This window comes from Nyctereutes procyonoides, unplaced genomic scaffold (assembly GCF_905146905.1).
Source record: "Nyctereutes procyonoides isolate TBG_1078 unplaced genomic scaffold, NYPRO_anot_genome, whole genome shotgun sequence".
In the NCBI taxonomy this organism is placed as follows: domain Eukaryota; kingdom Metazoa; phylum Chordata; class Mammalia; order Carnivora; family Canidae; genus Nyctereutes; species Nyctereutes procyonoides.
In genome coordinates, this window is record NW_026575142.1 from 47,077,086 (window position 1) to 47,096,737 (window position 19,652).

General features: G+C 34.4%; 1 protein-coding gene across 5 annotated transcripts in view; it reads right to left on the bottom strand.

Moving 5' to 3' along the window:
* Positions 1-210: 210 nt before the first annotated feature.
* The window catches only part of DCUN1D1 (defective in cullin neddylation 1 domain containing 1), a 32,173-nt gene continuing 12,731 nt past the window's right edge, over positions 211-19,652 (bottom strand). For 3 of the 5 annotated variants that reach the window (XM_055308069.1, XM_055308065.1, XM_055308070.1), the window contains 5 exons: positions 18,254-18,422; positions 15,895-16,025; positions 6,330-6,412; positions 5,990-6,086; positions 211-4,275 (listed from right to left, as the gene is read on the bottom strand). In XM_055308069.1, coding sequence (XP_055164044.1) covers positions 4,196-4,275; positions 5,990-6,086; positions 6,330-6,412; positions 15,895-16,025; positions 18,254-18,422 — 560 coding nt within the window. In that variant the 3' untranslated portion in view covers positions 211-4,195. Of the gene's footprint in view, positions 4,276-5,989; positions 6,087-6,329; positions 6,413-9,358; positions 9,441-15,894; positions 16,026-18,253; positions 18,423-19,652 lie in introns of those variants that run through there. The other 2 variants (XM_055308066.1, XM_055308067.1) reach the window with 2 other exon arrangements.

Genomic DNA, 19,652 nt, shown 5'->3' on the forward strand with positions numbered 1-19,652 from the left:
AGGAATTCCATCAACTACAAATGTTGTGTACCTTTTATCATAATTTCCTTATTTATGTCACATTTTAAAGAAAGATCAACCAAAGAAAAGCCAAAAGCCACATTAACACAGAACATTGAGCCTAGTGGAAAGTGGTTAAATGAGTAAGTTGGTCAGCAGGAAATGCCAATTACCCAGAAGGCAGTAAAAGAAAATAAGATGGCAAGAATACTCTGGTAAAACCATTTATGTATCTGTATTATGATTTTTTTTAAAAACCAGCACTACCTGCCTCCAGAAACAGATACAAATCAAGCAAATATTCAACCAAAATGGCCACAAATAAGGATGGATAAACCTGGAAAAGGGGATTTGTACTATTAAGAATTTTCAAGTTTATATTAACTACAAAATATAGACCCCTTCCCCTCAGAAATCAAAGGTAAAGATATCATGATATATAACTTCACATTTCTATAAAATAAAAGTAGAAATTATTGCTATATGACTGTAAAAATGGAGGCAAGTAAATAGTTTAAAATATACTCGTTTATAATCAATTAAATGATGAGCCATAATTTGAACCCTAATTATCACATTATGTAGAAATCACAATTCAGGTATTGTGTCCTCAGTTATTAAGATATTAGTTAAATAGTTCACATTTTAAAAACATTTTATCATTACATAATCAAATTTGATAAAATTTTATCAAAACATCTATGTATTCAATATAAATCATATTGTTAAAAGTATTATAAAGTAACATTTAAAGAAAATTGCTGAGGTGCCAAATAATTATTTTCTATTAAATATACAACTTAACATTTAGAACTATATAAATTAATTCTTGCTAAAAGTTGACTCAGGTTTACAAAGGCATACTTTGTGAACTCTAATATATTTCCCCAGCACCACTTTCCTTTTTCATTCCAAAATTCTTTCATTAGGTTTAACTTTCTTCTGTCATTCATATGTAAAATTACAGGTTTACAATACGTAGTCTTAACATGTTTTTAAAAATCTAAGCAAAGTGCACATTAAACTAGCTACAACTACTCGAATTCCTTGATTATCATCAAATAAAAAATAGATGAACACTTCATTCGCTTAAATCTTTCTGAGGAAAAAAAAATAGTATAACCTTGCTTAAATAAAATTCCCCAGTAAGGGTATTATATAAAAAATTTCCCATGTTATTTTACTTTCGCTCATTAAAACTTTTAAAAGTCTAATGAAGAACACACACTTATAATGCCATATTACACAACTACAGTACTGTTAATTAAATAAAGCAGCCCAGTATAGTTGTAAACATTTTAAAAACGTAGTAAACAAGACTTGGCATGTCTTTTCTTCCCAAAACTTGCCATTATAATGCTCTTTCCATGAATAATTATTCTTCCTGGAAAAGTTTAAGGTATATTTTAGTCTTTGAAAATATTACACTGAAATAATATGTGAAAAGATTTAGTCATGGCAATTTCACTGAAGCTTTTATTGCCTCTGTTGGTAATATGACAGGGATTGTAAGAAGCACAATTGAACTTACAGAGATATGCAGATGATAGTCACTAAAGAGAATCTTGATCTCAAGTCTTTTTATATGTGGGCACTTCTAATTTTATACACTTTACTATTAAAAAGCATTACATTTTAAAATGTGTACCTGTATTGACATTTGGCAAAAAGGAAATTGTACCTGTGGTTCAATTTAAAACAAAGAATCAGCCTGGGGAGTTGACCAAAATGAAGACTGAAACACTAATGAATTAAAGCATTTCAAGTTGTGTGTGTGTGTGTGTGTGTGCATGTGTGTGTGTGTGTGTGAGCATGTATGTCTCTTCCAACCTGTCAATCTCACAGACACACTCACACACACTCACACACATACATGGCCATATGCGTATTTTTTTAGTATAAAATATTCCCTGTAACCAGACATTTATCCTCAAAATAATCACACCACATTAAACCAGTCTTCTCTTTTCAGCCCTAGTAATAGTATTGTTTAATTCTAAGATGCCGTCATAGAGTGAACAACCTTAACTTTTATGCTACATAATTATATTCAAAGCTTTATGTATTTTTTGTTTATAATTACACAGTAATTATAAATGTTTAGTACCAAAATGATGACAAACACTATTTTGTTGAAAAAGGTCTTGAATTTAAAAGGAAAAGTCTGTAAACCCAAAGGCACTAAGCCATGAACCAATACCAGACTTCTAAGAAAAACCATTTATATTGAAAAAAAAAAACAAAAAAAAAAGCTATTGGGATCTCATTTTAAAACACAGCATACTCGAATTAATCAATCTGAAAACAATACCATAACTCAAAATCTTCAAGACAAAAAACAAAATAGTACATATATATATATCTTTTAAAATTTTTCATAATTGAAGTTCCTCTTTATATTTACAAATATGAAATCAGGAAATACTGAAAGCAGCAGGATTCTTTTCTTTTTCTTTTTTAAAATAACCAATTCCAGTAACCTGAATAGAAATTTTCAAAATATTCTTTTGGTAGAATTATATTCTTGAGTTAAAGTTATGATTGGAATATTAATATAGTATCTATGGGGTAAGCTCAATTTCAGAAATTACGTAAATAAAAAGTAGTTATAAGATGTCATTGTTTCTTAAAATCATTTCCACATCTACATAAAACATACTGCTATTCTGAAGTACACTCCTTTGATAATTTTAACACAGGACCTTAGAGAGTTGCTTGCATATACAAAGCAAAATCTTGTCCTGCTAAACACCAAAGTCATCCAATGTATGAAATTTTACATTTTTTTTTTTTTACTTGCCTTACAGAAATGTTTAAGAAGGCAGTAAACCCTTCACGTGTCAGGAAGTGAAAAGAGAAATGAGGCATTTTCAGCATGAAAGCAGTTCATGGGTCTTGTAATGAAAAAAATACATACAAGATAGAATTCTGCTTTGATGTGAAAACTGAGCTAATTTAAACGAAACAAACAAGGTGAAGAAACTAAATAATTTACAAAAATAAAAGCCAGATTGGTATTTTGCATCAAGTACATGCTTGCTTGAAAATTTTTGCTCCTGAAGTAAGTATTTGGCAACCACAGTGATTAGCAGTTAAAGCAATTTCAACAAAATAAGAAGTCATCAAAAATGGACTATTTGTCTGAATGCAGTACCTATAAGGATTGAACTTCATGGCTCATCATGACCATTTTCAAAATTTAATTCCTACTATCTTCTTATAAATTAAGAGAATTTCATTTGTGTTCCATAGTGTGCTGACAAAAACAAAAAACAAAACAAAAATAAACCCTCATGCCTAAATTTAGAATATTGTATTGTGTAGCAGTCTAAAACATTCTAAACAAATTAAATAGTTTAACTTATTCGACAGGCATATAAGCATTTGAAAATCATAATGAAATCCAATTATGTAGTGCATAATGTAGATAGGAGTAGAATCTAACATTATGCATTTTCTAAATAAAAGCTCCCTGTAAGACAACTATATATAAGCATGGGTAAGATAAGTGCAGACTAGTTCTGTGGAACCTTTTGAAATCGAGGGTCTGAAACACAATATATTTTTCAGGTAGGCACACCAAGTTATCCTAAAAAATTTTCACGTTGGTTATTTTGACATCAGTTACTCTACTCACATCAACAATACATGTGATTTGCCAGGAAAAAAAAAAATCCCCCAAACCAAAACACCATTCCAGATCCGGTACACTTTAAATATATCACTCTCATTGGAAGTGCTATCAGCATAGTCTTTGCAACTAGCCCAAAGCATATATTTAAGAAGTTTTTATAAATTGTTTGTGATGTTCATATGTTTAATTCTTATGCCAAACTGTTTTCTGATGAAGACAGCATTGTGCTTTATGCAAGAATGGAAACCTCAAAATAATCACCATAAAGCTTCTACGACTTATGGGAGAATAAACTAGGATGGTCCACAGATATAAGATGAAATCCACAATGTTGGAATTATAAATGTTTAGAGCGGCCCAGACTAGAAGACAAGCCCAAACCACCATTAGAAGAATGAAATACGATATGGTCCAAGATGTATCCTTAAAGTTTTGACACAACCCTCAGTCTGAATTGCGAGGATTGATCTTCAGTTCAGTCCAGCCAGCAGAAATTGACTGTGCAATTTTCCGTTGTATTTATTGTACAGACTATGTACATTCTAGAAGGTTCCTTTAGTGCTACACTGTTGTACTTTTTGTCCCAGCAATTTGAGGGCGTGCAAATTCCACAAAGTCATCAATAAGAACAGGCCATGCTCCTAGGGGGAAAAAAAAAAAGTATGGGAACAAGGAAGCGAAGAAAAGCAGAAATAAACCTAACATTATAAAGAAAATCCTTTACTTTTTAAAATACCTTCCCCATAACAGTTAAAGTATATCATTATAAATATTCCCACTGATAAGACTTTAAAATTCTAGCTTTTTAGAGTTTCTACCTAAAATATGTTTTGTATTGTCCTTGCTCTATTATTCCAAAACTTGATTATCCTCTGAATAAAAATAACAACTCTTCTGGTAATCAATCAATAATATCATGTTTTTTTTTCACAAAGGCCACTGAACCGGTAGGTAGCCTAATAAATAGCCATGCTGTAAGGGCACACGGCCAGCACTGCGAGCATAGTTATGTAGGAGGAAAAAAGTTTCCAGGCATTCTGTGGCAAACTTAACAGGAGAAATCAACAGCAAGTATCAAATCCTATTTCATGATAATAAATTACTAAAAGATTTTAAATTGCATATATGCATGCCTCTACACATCCACATGCCAACTTCCAAATTAGGAAGTTCTCCAGTTTTGTGTAAGACCTAACAGAAAGCACAATTATCATCAATCATATACAGGATTAAAGATTTCTCACTTGTTAGTGAAGACTGTACATCATAATGAAAACAGAGGAAAAAAAATAGTATCTCTGGTTAAACAGTCAGTTCCAGGACACTTTTTTTTTTAAATTTTTATTTATTTATGATAGTCACACAGAGAGAGAGAGAGAGAGGCAGAGACACAGGCAGAGGGAGAAGCAGGCTCCATGCACCGGGAGCCCGACGTGGGATTCGATCCTGGGTCTCCAGGATCACGCCCTGGGCCAAAGGCAGGTGCCAAACCGCTGCACCACCCAGGGATCCCCCCATTTTTTTTTTTTAAACAGGACACTTTTAAGGAGGCCAAGGTCACTGGAGATTTTTCAAAGAGTACCTCTCTATTCAACAATCTCAAAAATGCATCCTGCTAATTCTCCAGCGGGGCTAGGTAAGGATGTGTGAGTAAATCAATGTAAATCACTGCCAATTTTAAAAAAATAAAAGCACAGGTCCTGGTGGATGGTAATATCTTTTTACATACATGAAAAAATATCAGAAAAGAATTCAATTGGTGATCATTTACTGATCAGTAGGCAGCTGAAGTACATTTCAAATTTGACAGTCACTAAACTTGAGTTTACAATCCAGTTCATAGACAAGACAAACAGATATAACAGTAAAAAATACAAAGTACATTAAGAAGAGTAATGAGTAAACTGAAAATCTAAAACATGGATAAAAACTATTATTCAGGGCAGCCCCAGTGGCTCAGTGGTGTAACGCCACCTTCAGCCCAGGGTGTGATCCTGGAGACCCAGGATCAAGTCCATGTCAGGCTCCCTGCATGGAGCCTGCTTCTCCCTCTGCCTGTGTTTCTGCCTTCTCTCTCTCTGTCTCTCTCATGAATAAATAAATAAAATCTTAAAAAAAAAAAACTATCATTCATGCCTTTCTGGAAGACAAGATTCACTGCGTTGGTATTTAGAGAAAAAAAATAATATAGACTGGTAAAGAGGATGAAGGCATTTTATACATCAGAAGAGCACAAATAAAAGGTCAGAAGACAGAAATCCAACTCCAAGAAAAGCAGAAGTAGACAAGAAGTTCAAGAGTGTATGAAAGAAGTAAAAACAAAAACACAATTGGTAAGACAAAAACTTTCATTACCTTCTTCATCATAATTAGACATGTCATCTGCAATCATTGTACTGAAGTCTAAAAGAAGATTCCAAGTATCTTTTGGTATTGATCGTTTATGATGTTCCTATTTTTTAAAAAAACAAGCAAAAAACATTCAAATCACTAAAAAGAGTTTCAACACATCAGCCCAAATGATACTAAACCCAAGAATGCAAAACAACTTGTGTAATGAAATCTAGTAATCAAATTTCTCGTCTTATGTCCACTACATACTCTAAGATGAGTTAGTCATGCTTTAAAAAATGTTAATTTATCTTCAAAGTAAAAATGTAGAGAAAAGATGGAGCTGCAGAAAACATGAACTTACCAACAAAAATTTATTCCATAAGTCTAAGAATTTAAATCTTCCATTAAGCACTAAATTCCAGTAGGCAATGGCCATTTCTAGATCTGTAATATTAAAAATAAATTATGTATTTCAAATTCCATGAATATTTATCCCTGCAAAAAAAAAACCAGGTAAGACCAAAGATAGCCCTAAAAAAATTAAATTAAAAACTTTTTGACTACTTCTGTCGGTAAAATTTTTGTGTACAGGTAAGACCAACGTTTGTATCCTGCCTGCCTCACCTTCAGGGCAAGAAGAATACCACTTACCTCACAGGGGGTTTCTGAAGCCTACATTAGATAATGCAGAGAAGGATACTTGAGTAGATGATCAGTATTAAAATGTTAATTTACATCAGCATTTCTCAACCTCAGCACTTTTGACATTTGGAGCCAAATAATTTTTCGTTGTGGAAGACTGTCCTGTATTTTATGACATTAGCAGCATCCCTGGCCTCTATCCACAACTCCATGCTACCCCCAGTGGTGAAAACCAAAATTGTCTCCTGACGTTGCCAAAGCTACCCTGGGGAGGCAAAACTGGCCCAGGCTGAGAACCACCAATGTAATGCAAAGGTAGATTGTAATGCAAAGGACCGCATTCCACAAAGAATGATCCCAATTTCAGAGTTACTAAGAATACTGATTTAAAAATTAATATTCATCAACTAAGATTTGCTTTTGGAAAAGTGTGATGATGATATAAAAGGGCTATTTAACTGGGTTTGGAGCAGAGTGAAGCCATATTGCTACGTGACAGAGTACAATACCTGTCATGACAGAAAGAAAGAGCTATGATCTCTTTCAAGGAACTAAACTAGTTAAGAAAGTACCAAGCTTTTATGAGTAAATATCCATCTCCAGGTTAGGAAAAATTGTATCCCAAGTAACTTAAAAGTCCTTTTAGATACAATCTCCAAACCACTCCCGATATCCTCAGACTAGGAAAGACTCCAAAAAGACTCACATTGTACCTCAAAGAATAATATACAGGCCATAAGGCAGAAAATCCCCCTTCTTCACTGGACCTTTACCTCTTCAAGGATAGGAACTGCATGTCCCCAAACTAGCAGACGCAGTACGCATTCACAAACTGATGAATGAATGAACTTCCTACATTCCATGTGCAAATGCACTACTTACCTTCAAATCCATCATTATGTCTTCCTTCAAACTCAGTGGAAAAGATGTCACTTTTTTCTCCTAGCCAAAGATAAGCCTAACACCACTGTTCTCAATTCAATACCATCCTGCCTCTTCAAGGAATCTTGTCTACTAATTAGTTTTCCTCTCTCCCTACATCTTCAATTCTGCCCTGTCTTCCGGCTTTTGCCCCTTCATGAAGGAATATGCTCAGGTTACAGCACTTATCTTAAAAAAAAAAAAAAACTGTTGGATCTCTTATCCCCTTAACTAGCTACCCTTTTTCTCTTTTCCTTCACAGATAATCTTGAAACAGTACACGGAGTCTTCTACTTTCATACATAATATGCTCCTGAAAGCAAGTCTAAAAGTCAAATTCAGATCCCCAGATTTTAAGAAAACTAGAAATATGACACCAACTTCTAACATAATATCTTCTTAAGCTTGCGATCTTGAAGGCTCTATAGCTAATATTCCTTCCAGGTTAATTTTGTTCTTTACCAACTAAACATATTAACTGTCTGGCTCAGCACAGGACAGTGGCTGTTATTAGCATGTTTACTGACTTCCTTCTTCATTTTAAGTGTATTAAATTTATGAGAATAAGCCTATTACTAGTGCTAGCATTTTGTTCCTTTTCAATTAGTTTTCACAAAATAAGGATAAGAAACAGAGATATTCAAATAACTACAAACCAAGAGACACCTATAAATGCCCATTTGTCAGCTGATACACTAAAAGAATCTGACAAGGGTGGAAGTATATGTGTATGATGGTTGAATGGAAGGTTCTTCTTGTAAAAGAAGAGAATTTTTTTGTAACCTACATGCATTGCCCCATTTCCTCACCTCCCACACACTCTTAATTTTATAAACTAGCGTGTACCTCTGTCACTCTACTGAAAGTAATCTCTGCCAAATAAACACTTTTTATGTCCTTAATTTTGGTTGCCAAATGAATACTTTGATGTCCTTAATTTACCTGGCTCTCTGCCATCTTGGACAAAACTGAATACACCTCCTAGATGGTACTGTCACTTCTTTCAGCTTTAATTGATAACACTCTATTATTTCCCTCTGTTGTCTCTGTCTTTCTAACTGGCTCCCCCTTCCTCCATTCATCCATTGATGTTGGTATTCTGTAATACTGTATGTCAGCAATAACCATTTCTACTCCCCGCAGATTTTTTCAAACCCTTACCTTTTTTCACATCATACGCTCAACTGTCTTCAACAACTCCTAAATCTGAATCCTTTATCTCTATGTTCTAAATTCATGTATCTAATTACCTAAGGACAACTTCAACTGGGTATCCATAAACAGCTCAAATTCAACAGAACTCAAACTGAACTCATTATCTTCCTCTACAGACTTGCATGCCTTCTCTCAATGTCCTCATCCTACAGTGTTTCTCAATAGAAACATCATTGTGCATTGTGAAGAATGCCACTTATGCATGGCAGGACATTTAGCACCCTTCTAATACCAGAAGAAACCCTTAGTCATTAGGACAATCAAAAAAACACCCCCATACATTTCCAAATGTCCCCTAAAGGCATTCAGAATTGATAGAGAAACTCCTTTCTCCCTCATCACACACTTTCAGTCGAAGTGCTTTCATTTTGGCTTCTAAGTACCTTTAAATCTCTCTCCATCCCTACTGTCAGGACCAATGCTAGAGTCCTCTTCATGTCTAGCTAAATCACTGCAACAGCTTCATAACCAATCACTCTTCCTCTAGTTCTGACTCCACTCCTTTTTAAGAACCACAATGCTTTCTTATGGACCTTTCAGGCATTTATAAATTTGGTGTCACTTCATGTTAAAATTCTTCAATGATTAAAACAATGAGATTCCACTACACACCTTTTGAAATGGCCAAAATCCAAAACACTGACAACACCAAATGCTGGCGAGGATGTGAAGCAACAGGAACTCTCATTCACTGCTGGTGGGAATGCAAAATAGTATATCTACTTTGGAAGACAGTTTGGCAGTTTCTTACAAAACTAAACATACTCTTACAATATGATTCAGCAATCACATTCCTTGGTATTTACCCAAATGAACTCAAAACTTACATCCACACAAAAACCTGCACATGAATATTTACAGCAGCTTTATTCATAATTGCTAAAACTTAGAAGCAACCAAGATGCCCTTTAGTAAGTAAAGAGATTATATGAACTGTGGTACATCCAGATGAAGGAATATTCAGTGGTAAAATGAGCTATGAAGCCATGAAAAGACATGCAGGAAAACAAATGCATATTAATACTACCAAGTGAAAGAAAACCAGTCTGAAAAGGCTAATTCTGGAAAAGGAAAACTATGGACAGTAAAAGGATCAGCAGTTAGCCAGGAGTTAGGAGGGAGGAAAAGATTAATAGGCAAAGCAGAGGACTTTTAGGGCACTGAAAATTCTCTGTATAATGCTATATAATGATGGATGTAATGATGGATACATGTCATTATTACATTTGCTCAAACCCACAGGATATATAACACCAAGAGTGAACCCTAATGTAAACTTAAACTTTGGGTGATAATGATGTATCAATATAGGTACAACAGTACAAAATGTACCACTCTGTTGAGGGATGTTGATAATGGAAGGAGCTATGTATGTGTAGAAGCAGAGGGTACAAGGAAAATCTGTCTGTACCTTCTACTCAATTTTGCTGTAAACCTAAAACAGCTCAAAAAATAAAGTCTATTAAAAAGAAACTTTTTTAGGGGCACCTGGGTGGCTCAGTCAGTTAGTTATACATTTGCCTTCAGCTCAGATCATAATTCCAGAATCCCAGAATGGAGCCCCACACTGGGCTCCCTGCTCCGAAGGGAGTCTCCCTCTCCCTCTACCACTCACCTTGCTTGTGCTCACTCACTCTCTATCAAATAAAATCTCAAAAAAAATTTATTTTGTTCTGCAATGATCTTCCTACTGCCTTCTGATAAAATCTACACTTCTGGTTAAATTAACTTACTTACAGTTCCTCAAAGGTGCTATGTCTTTCACCTCTGAGCAATTGAACTTACTAATCTTTACACATTAGAGATGGCTTCTTCTTCTTTTTTTTTTTTTTTTTGGCCTTGAAAACATACTTATTCTTCAAGGCTCAAAAATTAATATTTGTGAAGAAAAACTTTGCAAACTCACCCAGACAGACTTAAGATGCTACTGACTTCATGCTCAGAGTAAGGAGTCAATAAATATTTTTGAATGAAAGAGGAATAGTAAAAAAGACTTACTAAGTTATAATTAAGAGTTGAAATGCAGGGGCACCTGGGTGACTCTGCTTGTTACAGATCAGACTCTTGGTTTTGGTTCAGGTCATAATCTTACGGTCCTGAAATTGAGCCTCACCTCAGGCTCTGCACTCAGCAAGAAGTCTGCTTGAGATTCTCTACCTCTGCACCTCTCTGTCCCACCCCTCTCACCACTCCAATCACTCATATGCCCATGCATGTTCTCACTCTGAAATAAATAAATAAATAAATAAATAAATAAATAAATAAATAAATAAATAAATAAATAAATAAATTCTTTTTAAAAAAGTTGAAATGCCTAAGATTATATAGGGATAGAATGTCAATTACCACAAACATAGGAAAAAATTGCCCTTTAGACAGAAATGTCTGAGTGACAAAGAGAAGAGTCTAGCTAGAGAGAAGTCATTTAAAAGGTTGGACTCTTAAATTCCAATTCTACCACTAGTTAAGGAAACTTGGGTAAGTGAGTTCACCTCTCTATAATTCAATTTAAAATAACGATAAGAAAATATCAGAGAGGGAGACAGAACATGAGAAACACCTAACTCTGGGAAATGAACAAGGGGTAGTGGGGGGAAAAGGGAGGTGGGCAGGGGGATGGGGTGACTGGGTGACGGGCACTGAGGGGGGGCACTTGATGGGATGAGCACTGGGTGTTACGCTATATGTTGGTAAATCTAACTCCAATAAAAAAAATACTAAATAAATAAATAAAATAAAGATAACAGTACCTATTCTCACATGGTTGCTGTAAGGATTAAACAAGTTAATAGACATAGAACATTTAGAACAGTGGCCGGTAAATAATATGAGTCCTTACTATCACTGTTATTATTAACAATTTTAAAAATTATTATACATTCTGAAGCAGTATTGGAAAAGAGACAAAATTCAACAATAAGGTAACAAGTGGCAACAACAGTTAGAATAAGTAGAAGGAAAATATAGAGAAAAAGAGACTAGCAAATAACAACATTGCCTAAAACTGAGATACTTACAGAATGAATTCTCATGCCCTTATAGTAAAATTGAAAATGTAAGACAATCCCAATGTCAAACAAAATTAACAAGGGCGATGTGGGATTTCATAAAAGGTGATGAACTGAGTGCTGAATGAACATGGAAATGAATTGACACTGGATTCAAATACTGTCCCTAAGGGAAACAAAATGTTGCCAACTCACTAGGGAGGATGGAATGGTGATTAATATTCCTATTCACAATGTCTTCATTTACTTAGAAACATCTACAGTTTGCACAAATTTATATATATATAAATTTATATATATATATATATATATATATATATATATATATATATATATATATAAACACAAAGATTGTTGGGTCAGAAGATCTGAGACTGAGTCCCAGATTCTCCCAACTCGAAAAGTTATGTGACCTTAGTAAGTCAGCCTCTCTAATCACAAATTTCTCCATCTTTACAACAAAGAGGATAATAGGTTTTTTACTTAGCTCAAAGGGTTGTTACAAGAGTCAAATGGGATTACACAGGTGAAAATGCATTTTAAAAACACTCTCCAGAATTATTTTTAAATATTAAAATAAATGTTTAACAAATAATCTTAACATTTAAAAAATCAACTGCACAGGTATGATTCTAGCTGAACCACAGTTCACAAGAAAATAACTTATGAACTTTAGTCTAATCAAAGTTTGGCATGGTCCTAAAAATGACATGGTTGCTACAGAACAAATATAATTTTTTACCAAACAGAATGAACAGTCTTACAAAAAATAACAGACTCCTGGTGTTCTACATTAAACAGCCTCCTTCTGGAGAATTATGTTCAGCTTTAAGAGCTCTATTTTGAGAGAATCTGAGAAATTGGAAATGTGCCTGGGAGGGGAGAGTAACAGGAGTAACAAAGGTCTTCTCAAATGAAGAATAGTTAAAATAATGGGAATGCTGACCTGGAAAACAAAGGAGAAAGGGGGAAGTAACAGCACTCTCTAAATGGTTAGACTTCTTCTGTGCTGCAGTGGTGGACAAATAAGAACAGCAGAAGTTACAAAGACAGAGATGTTCACTTCATAAGGAAGAAGTGTGTGATAAGAAGTAGGAGTATTCTGTGACAAGAATGGACCGCTTCCTACAACAATGTGTGTTCAATCCCTGTATGTTCAAAAGTAGAAACTAAATGAGCACCAGCTACGGATGCTACTTTGGACAGGTTAGACAACTTAATGAAAAATTCCTTTCAAATTTAAGATTCAGAAGACTATCAGAAATGCCAGGTGCCTGAAGCAGACGGTGATAGTGCAAGCACCCTATCCTGTTGTCAAAGGAAATCGGGTTATAGAAAACGAGAAAATATGGAAAACACTAGCTCTCATTATAACTAGCAGAGCTATTTATAAATAAACCACAGTGCTGTCACTGTCGCTCTGCCAATTTGTTTTGGGCCTCACCTTCTCTCCTCTGATCTTCTAATTCCTCTCTGCCAAATACTGTAATTTAAGAGCCCTGTGAGCCCTTAGAAAGGCTGTCAAGAAAACGGTTTTCTTTTTAATTAAGTTCTTCAACTAAGCAAGTCATTACATTTCCTGACACCCAACACCAATGCAAAACAAAGGGAGAAACTAGGATTTGTCTTCCTATTATGCTTTTTTCTTTTCTAAATTAAGATTTTTTTTAGTTTTAGCCTTACAGAAAAATTGAGCAGAAAGTACAGACAGTTCCCGTATACCTCCCCACATGCACAACCCCCCCCCCCCGGCTCTGTTTCCACTATTTTTAACATCTTGCTTTAGTGTGGTATATTTCTTACAACTGATGAGCCAATATGAATATACTACTATTATTAACTGAAGCCCATATTTTACATTAGGGCTCACTCTGGGATGTGCATTCTATAAGGTTTTCTTTTTTTTTTTTTTAGAAAAGGTTTTTTTTAAAAAAAAAATTTAAAAACTGTGGTTAAATACACAAAATTTATCATCTTAACCATTTTTAATTGTACAGTTCAGTTATTATTAGGTACATTCACACTGTTGTGCAACCAATTTCTAGAACTTTTTTTCATCCTGCAAAACAGAAACTCTATACCCATTAAACTATATTACAATTATTAAGTTCAGTATTCATTAGACAATAAAATAAATTTTTAAATCTAATTCTGTACAATTTTTTTGCAAGTTTCCCTATCATCCAAAATTCCAATTTACTATCATGTTAATATATCCAATTATCTAATAAAAATTGAATTTTGCTTTATTTTCACCACATATAAGGACTAAGATTCAATATCAAAACTACATACTCACCCCAAAATATTTTTAGATTTGTGCTTCAATAAGGGATAGGGATATAACTAAAGAAATAGATTCAGCCCATTTAAATCAACATTTTATATTCATAACATTTTGTTTAATCTTATCAAAATATTATACATTTCTAAACACAACAAAAATAATTTTAATGTATACATACATATACAAAAATTGTAATCGGTTTTTATTTGTGAAAAGGAAGGAGGAAATTAGGCTTATTTATATATAAATCCCAGCTTATTTTGCCTACAAAATGAGTAATTTTACTCCAAGAAGAAAAATCCAATCTAAACTGAAGAATCAGTTGAAAAGGAGGCTTCATTATTTGGAATTTTGCTTTACAGATATTTTGTATATCTTCAATCAATTCAACCACCTTCAGTCACTCTTTAGGCCAAATCTCCAATACAAATGTACATTTATCCCTTCCTCACTAGCTTTCAACCACTTCCTCGGTCTAATTCCCATTCATGTAATCCTTTTCTTAATGCCTTTTCCCCTCTAATTTAAAATATAAAAAGGATTAGGGCAAGAGGTCCCTATTAGCCTCTCCAACTAGCGGATCTTCAAAATCAAAAACACACTTCCATCGTTGGGTAAGTTATTTAACTTTCCTGTAGGCAAAGGAAGGTTTCCTCATCTGCAAAATCAGGATAGAAAAATGACTAGCACTCTATTACTATGTATTTGGCACATGGCAGGTGATGACTTATTAAATGAAAGAATGAGTAACTCATAAAACTATTAAACATGAAATGAAGCAGTTTATGCACTTAGCACACTGCCAGGCACACTTCAAGCACACATTAAATGAAGATATCACCATCATCGAAATTTTCAGTGCATCCCTACTGCCCACAAATTCTAATTTAAAACTTTCTGTCCTGTTTTTAAAAGAAACCTGTGATTGTCAAGCCTTACTATGTCTCACCAACTTAATCTCCAAATAAGCAATTCCACTAAAATTACATCAATGTTTTCTCTCTTTTACAAAGAAACCAAGCTTATTTCTGAAGTTTTGGATATTCATTCTATCCTCTTGAGCACCTTTTATAGTCAAATACCATATTCTTTAGTTCATATCCCACCTTGCCCAGGAAGCATTTCCCAACCATTCCTGCTTTTACTCATTTCTCTCGTCATCTAAAACCCTCACAAAGGCTTACTATTGTGTATTACCTGCTATCATCAAATCTCTCTAGGTAAACTGTAAATTACACTGTAGCTTTTACTTGCAACCCCCACCCCCTGCTATCCCTAAAGCAAGTGTATGAATATTACATACAGCACAAATTGACTGATCTAAACTGTTAACAGTGGAAGATTACAGATAGGATTTCTGAATAAGATTATAAATGATAATCATTATTTTCTTTCTTATAGCTTCCAAAAAATCATACTAAAAAGATAGATTTCTTTGACATTCTATGACTCACAAATCTTACAATGCTATTTCTATAGATCCGTGGTGAAAAAACTATGGTCCTAGGAGCCTACAATATCTTCTAGATAACAAATATAGAAGTATACACAAGTAAATATATGTACATAATGTATGTCAGTGGAATTTTAACAAGTATTTACTTTATGTATTGTAGTTCTTAAAAAAAAAAGATTAGTAGTTCAGATATGGTACCCAGGATAAGCTTATCATTCAATGTGCATGATATTTTCTGACTAACTAGAAGTTCATTGTTTCTCATTGTTTTTCAGTAACTGGTATTTTCATGATGACTCCATGTTCAAAACACAAAACTTTCCATTACAAAAGTGACACACTATCAATGTATTTTAATATATTTAAAACACCAAATATAATTTTTAAAAATTCTTACCTAATCCTTTTTGTCCTGGATTCTTTGCAAAATTAAAAGTAAACTGGTAAAAATCCTTAAATCGTCCTGGTTCTTTCAATTCCTGTTCCATCTTGGGTATCTGGGCCTTTAGTTTTTCTATGCTGTCACATCTACATTGTAAAATTAAAGTTTATAAAAGATAAACCTTTTCACTATAAATTAAGGACTTATTTATTCCTATGACAGCTTATATTTATTCCATAGAACTGTTAAAAAAATCAGTTAGTTGAAATTTCATCTTTTTATATTACATAAACAAGTATGGGGTTAGCTGGAGGAAGCAAAGGTCTAGAGTGATTAAATGTCAGAATTACCATTTTTAAAAGAAATGAGCTATTACTTTTAATTGTGTAATTCATTGGACTATCAACACACCCAAATTGTAGAAGTCAGCTACAGTGAATAGAATGTACAGTAATCACCATAACAATCACTAGTTTAAATAGTGATAGATACTCCTTATCTGGTAACAAGTTACATGTCTAGCTCCCAAACTAAGTGAAAACATAGTGCCTTGCTTAGGTGAGGAAGCAACCCTTTAATAAGGTGATGTTATACTAAGTAAAATAATAAATATCAGCTGAGCCCCCTACCATCTCCCAACTGCTTATCATATCAGTGTTAAGCGTTTTTTACATTTGCAAAGCCTTCAACTTCCAAGGACTTGAAAGGGTCTATGTACCCATCTTACTTTCCACATAATACCCAGAAGGCAGAAATATTCTATTTTTTTATAGATTCCACAAACCAGTCATTCCATTTTTCTTCTAATCACTGCTGTTTTTATTCCCCTTCTGTGTTCTTCAAAAGACCTTCCAGCTCATTAGTTTGCAGAGTAAACTTTTGATTTGGAAGTTCATTATATTTTATATGAATTCAGTTTCAAATGAAAAACAAGCAAGTTCTAATGGAGCCTGTCCTAGTACAGAAAATCCCAGCAAGTTCAGGATAGGGCTAGCTTGGGAGGCAGAACACAGTGTCTAAGCCAGTTATTAATTTATTGCTCCTCAGCTTTAAACCTACCCTCCTTTGCCCTACTTTGGGACTATCCGCAGTCAACTACCAATCATGAGGCTTTGTTTTTCTTACCAGCTGGCTCACTGTTAGGTCCTACCAACAGAGGGCGATGAAAGGCTGGAAGAGGAAGAAGTCCTATCCTATTTGTTTTCTGCGGAGCAAGGGTTTCAGTGTGCTGGGAGCTCCCGGGAGTGTTCACCAATGGTGGCAACTCACATGGCTCCGCAGCAAGTGGCCTCTAGCCAGTTTCTTCTCTACCAGAGTGGCAAGCAAAGCAAACATCACAGGCACCGTGTTCCTGCAGCAGCCACACACCCTCTCCTCTGAGCTCCTGAATCTCAACCTTGCAGAGATTTTTCTTTCCTAGGTTCCTTCCTTGCTCACTTACCTCCACCATAAGGGTGAGGGAAGCTTCCTGCAACTACCACTTCTGTTACACCTCTTTTTTATTACCTCTTTTACACATTTTGATCTTTAAAATTTTCCCTGTTCAAATTACTCACATGGTTTTTCTGTCTTTTCTGGACTCTGATTACAATGTCCCTCAGGCTCAAGAATCAGAATGCCTGGGTTCAAATCCTGGCTCTAATCTTACCTAATTCTATAATTTCTCTGTACCTCACTTTCCTCGTCTCTAAAATGAGTATAAACACTACTTCGCTCACAAAGTTACATAGGTGAAAATACTTATTTAGCACAGCTCCTGAAATAAAATGAATGTTCAACAAATGTTAGCATTATCACTAGTCACTCACTAAAAACAAAGGGCAGCAAACCATTACCTATCCATAAACCAAATACTTTTTCATATCCTCATTAACTATGGACAACTAGACGCCATAGGTACATCTCTATCCACGACTTTTTAACTTTTTAAGACATTTAGCTCATCAGCTGGTCAAGGTATAAGTGGAGCAGAAAGTGATTAGTAACTCCCAGGATTTTATATTCTAGGAGTTTATTTATAAATTCAAAGTTCCCAGCCTCACATTAAGAAATAAATTAAAGCTTGATCGTTCCACTTATCCATGTTAAAATATTAAAGCATAGTAATTTATTTTAATACTAATGAACCTCCCTCAGAGACAAATGATAAAAGTATAATGCAAATGGAATAGGCCAAACTACAGAGATATCTTGACAAACCCAGGAAACTGTATAACATGGGAAGGAGCTCCCATACTAGCCCATTTTTATTTATACCAATATTTGTAGGCAGATAAATTTAAAAACTGGTATTTAAAAATTCATAACACAATTCAATTCCACAGTTAACTCTCATAGTAATGTATCTAATTTCCAGGGGTAATTATATACTCACCCTAACTCTGTCATACCATCCATGAACTCCTGCTTGGAGAACTCGCACTGTGTTGCTGCTCTGAACTTCCACGCAATGATCAACACACTAATGCTGGCTGGATCGAGTGCCAGGTCATCACAGAACTGCTGTATACCATCTATTCCAATTTTATTTTCATCTTGAGGATCTTTAAAAATAACAGAGCAATATTAAATTAGTGCCATACTTTATTATGCTATGTCTAAAACTGGAAAAGGTAATGCTCTATATTCCATTAAAAAAAATGGTCACAATAGATCAGAGATATGAAATAATACTACTCTAACAGATGTTTTCCCACTGTAATATTTAAAGCCACTTTATCCCTGAAATAGCATTCTTAAGATGAACAGGAGGATATAGGGGGGGAGATGGGCACTTGATTTTTAAGTTTTATTTATTCATGTGAAAAATGTCCCAAACTCATTACACTCCAAAAATCAGATACTCCTACACAGAAAAGGATTTTTTCCTATACATATGTACAGAAGTTGTTTTCTTACAGCAAAATTCATTTTACAATGGCAATCATTCCTTAATATCAGAAAAACTATAATTCTGCAATTCAATCCCAATCTCAATATAAGCATCTGCTGTTCAAATTAAAGAAAACACCTATCAATATTTACTCATCAGAAGGCAAAATTTTTGTTTTATTTTATTTTTTAATTTCTTTTTATTGGAGTTCAATTTGCCAACATATAGCATAACACCCAGTGCTCATCCCATCAAGTGCCCCCCCTCAGTAGAAGGCAAAAATCTAAAGTAATGACAAATACAAGGAGAAAGAGGCACTCATAGAGCATGCTATTTTAAGTGATTTGCTAACATCTCTAGGAATAAAAAATGTGTGCATCTTTTGCCTTTTGGGCATGAGTTAAGCAAAAAAATGTAATCCCACTTTAAGAAGGATTTGAAAGAAAATGTGTATATATATTTCTGCATAAACATAAAAGATATGGAAGGATCCAACCCGGGCTATTAAATACTGGTTCCCTCAGGAGAATAAAGAGGGAGAAACTATTAACTTCTTCTGTATTTAGCTATAATATGTTGTTTAACTATTTTAGAGTGTTACTTCACAGTTCTTTAAAAGTTGTTAAAATTATTATGCAGGCTTTATAAAAATGAGGGGAAAAATCGAGGTCCTCAGTCACTATTCTAAAATTGGCATGGCACATGAAAAAAGGGGGAGGAGGGCAGCCCAGGTGGCTCAGCGGTTTAGCGCCACCATCAGCCCAAGGCATGATCCTGGAGACCCGGGATCGGGTACCACGTCAGACTCCTTGCATGGAGTCTGCTTCTCCCTCTGCCTGTTCTCTGCCTCTCTCTCTCTCTCTCTCTGTCTCTATGAATAAATAAAATCTTTAAAAAGAAA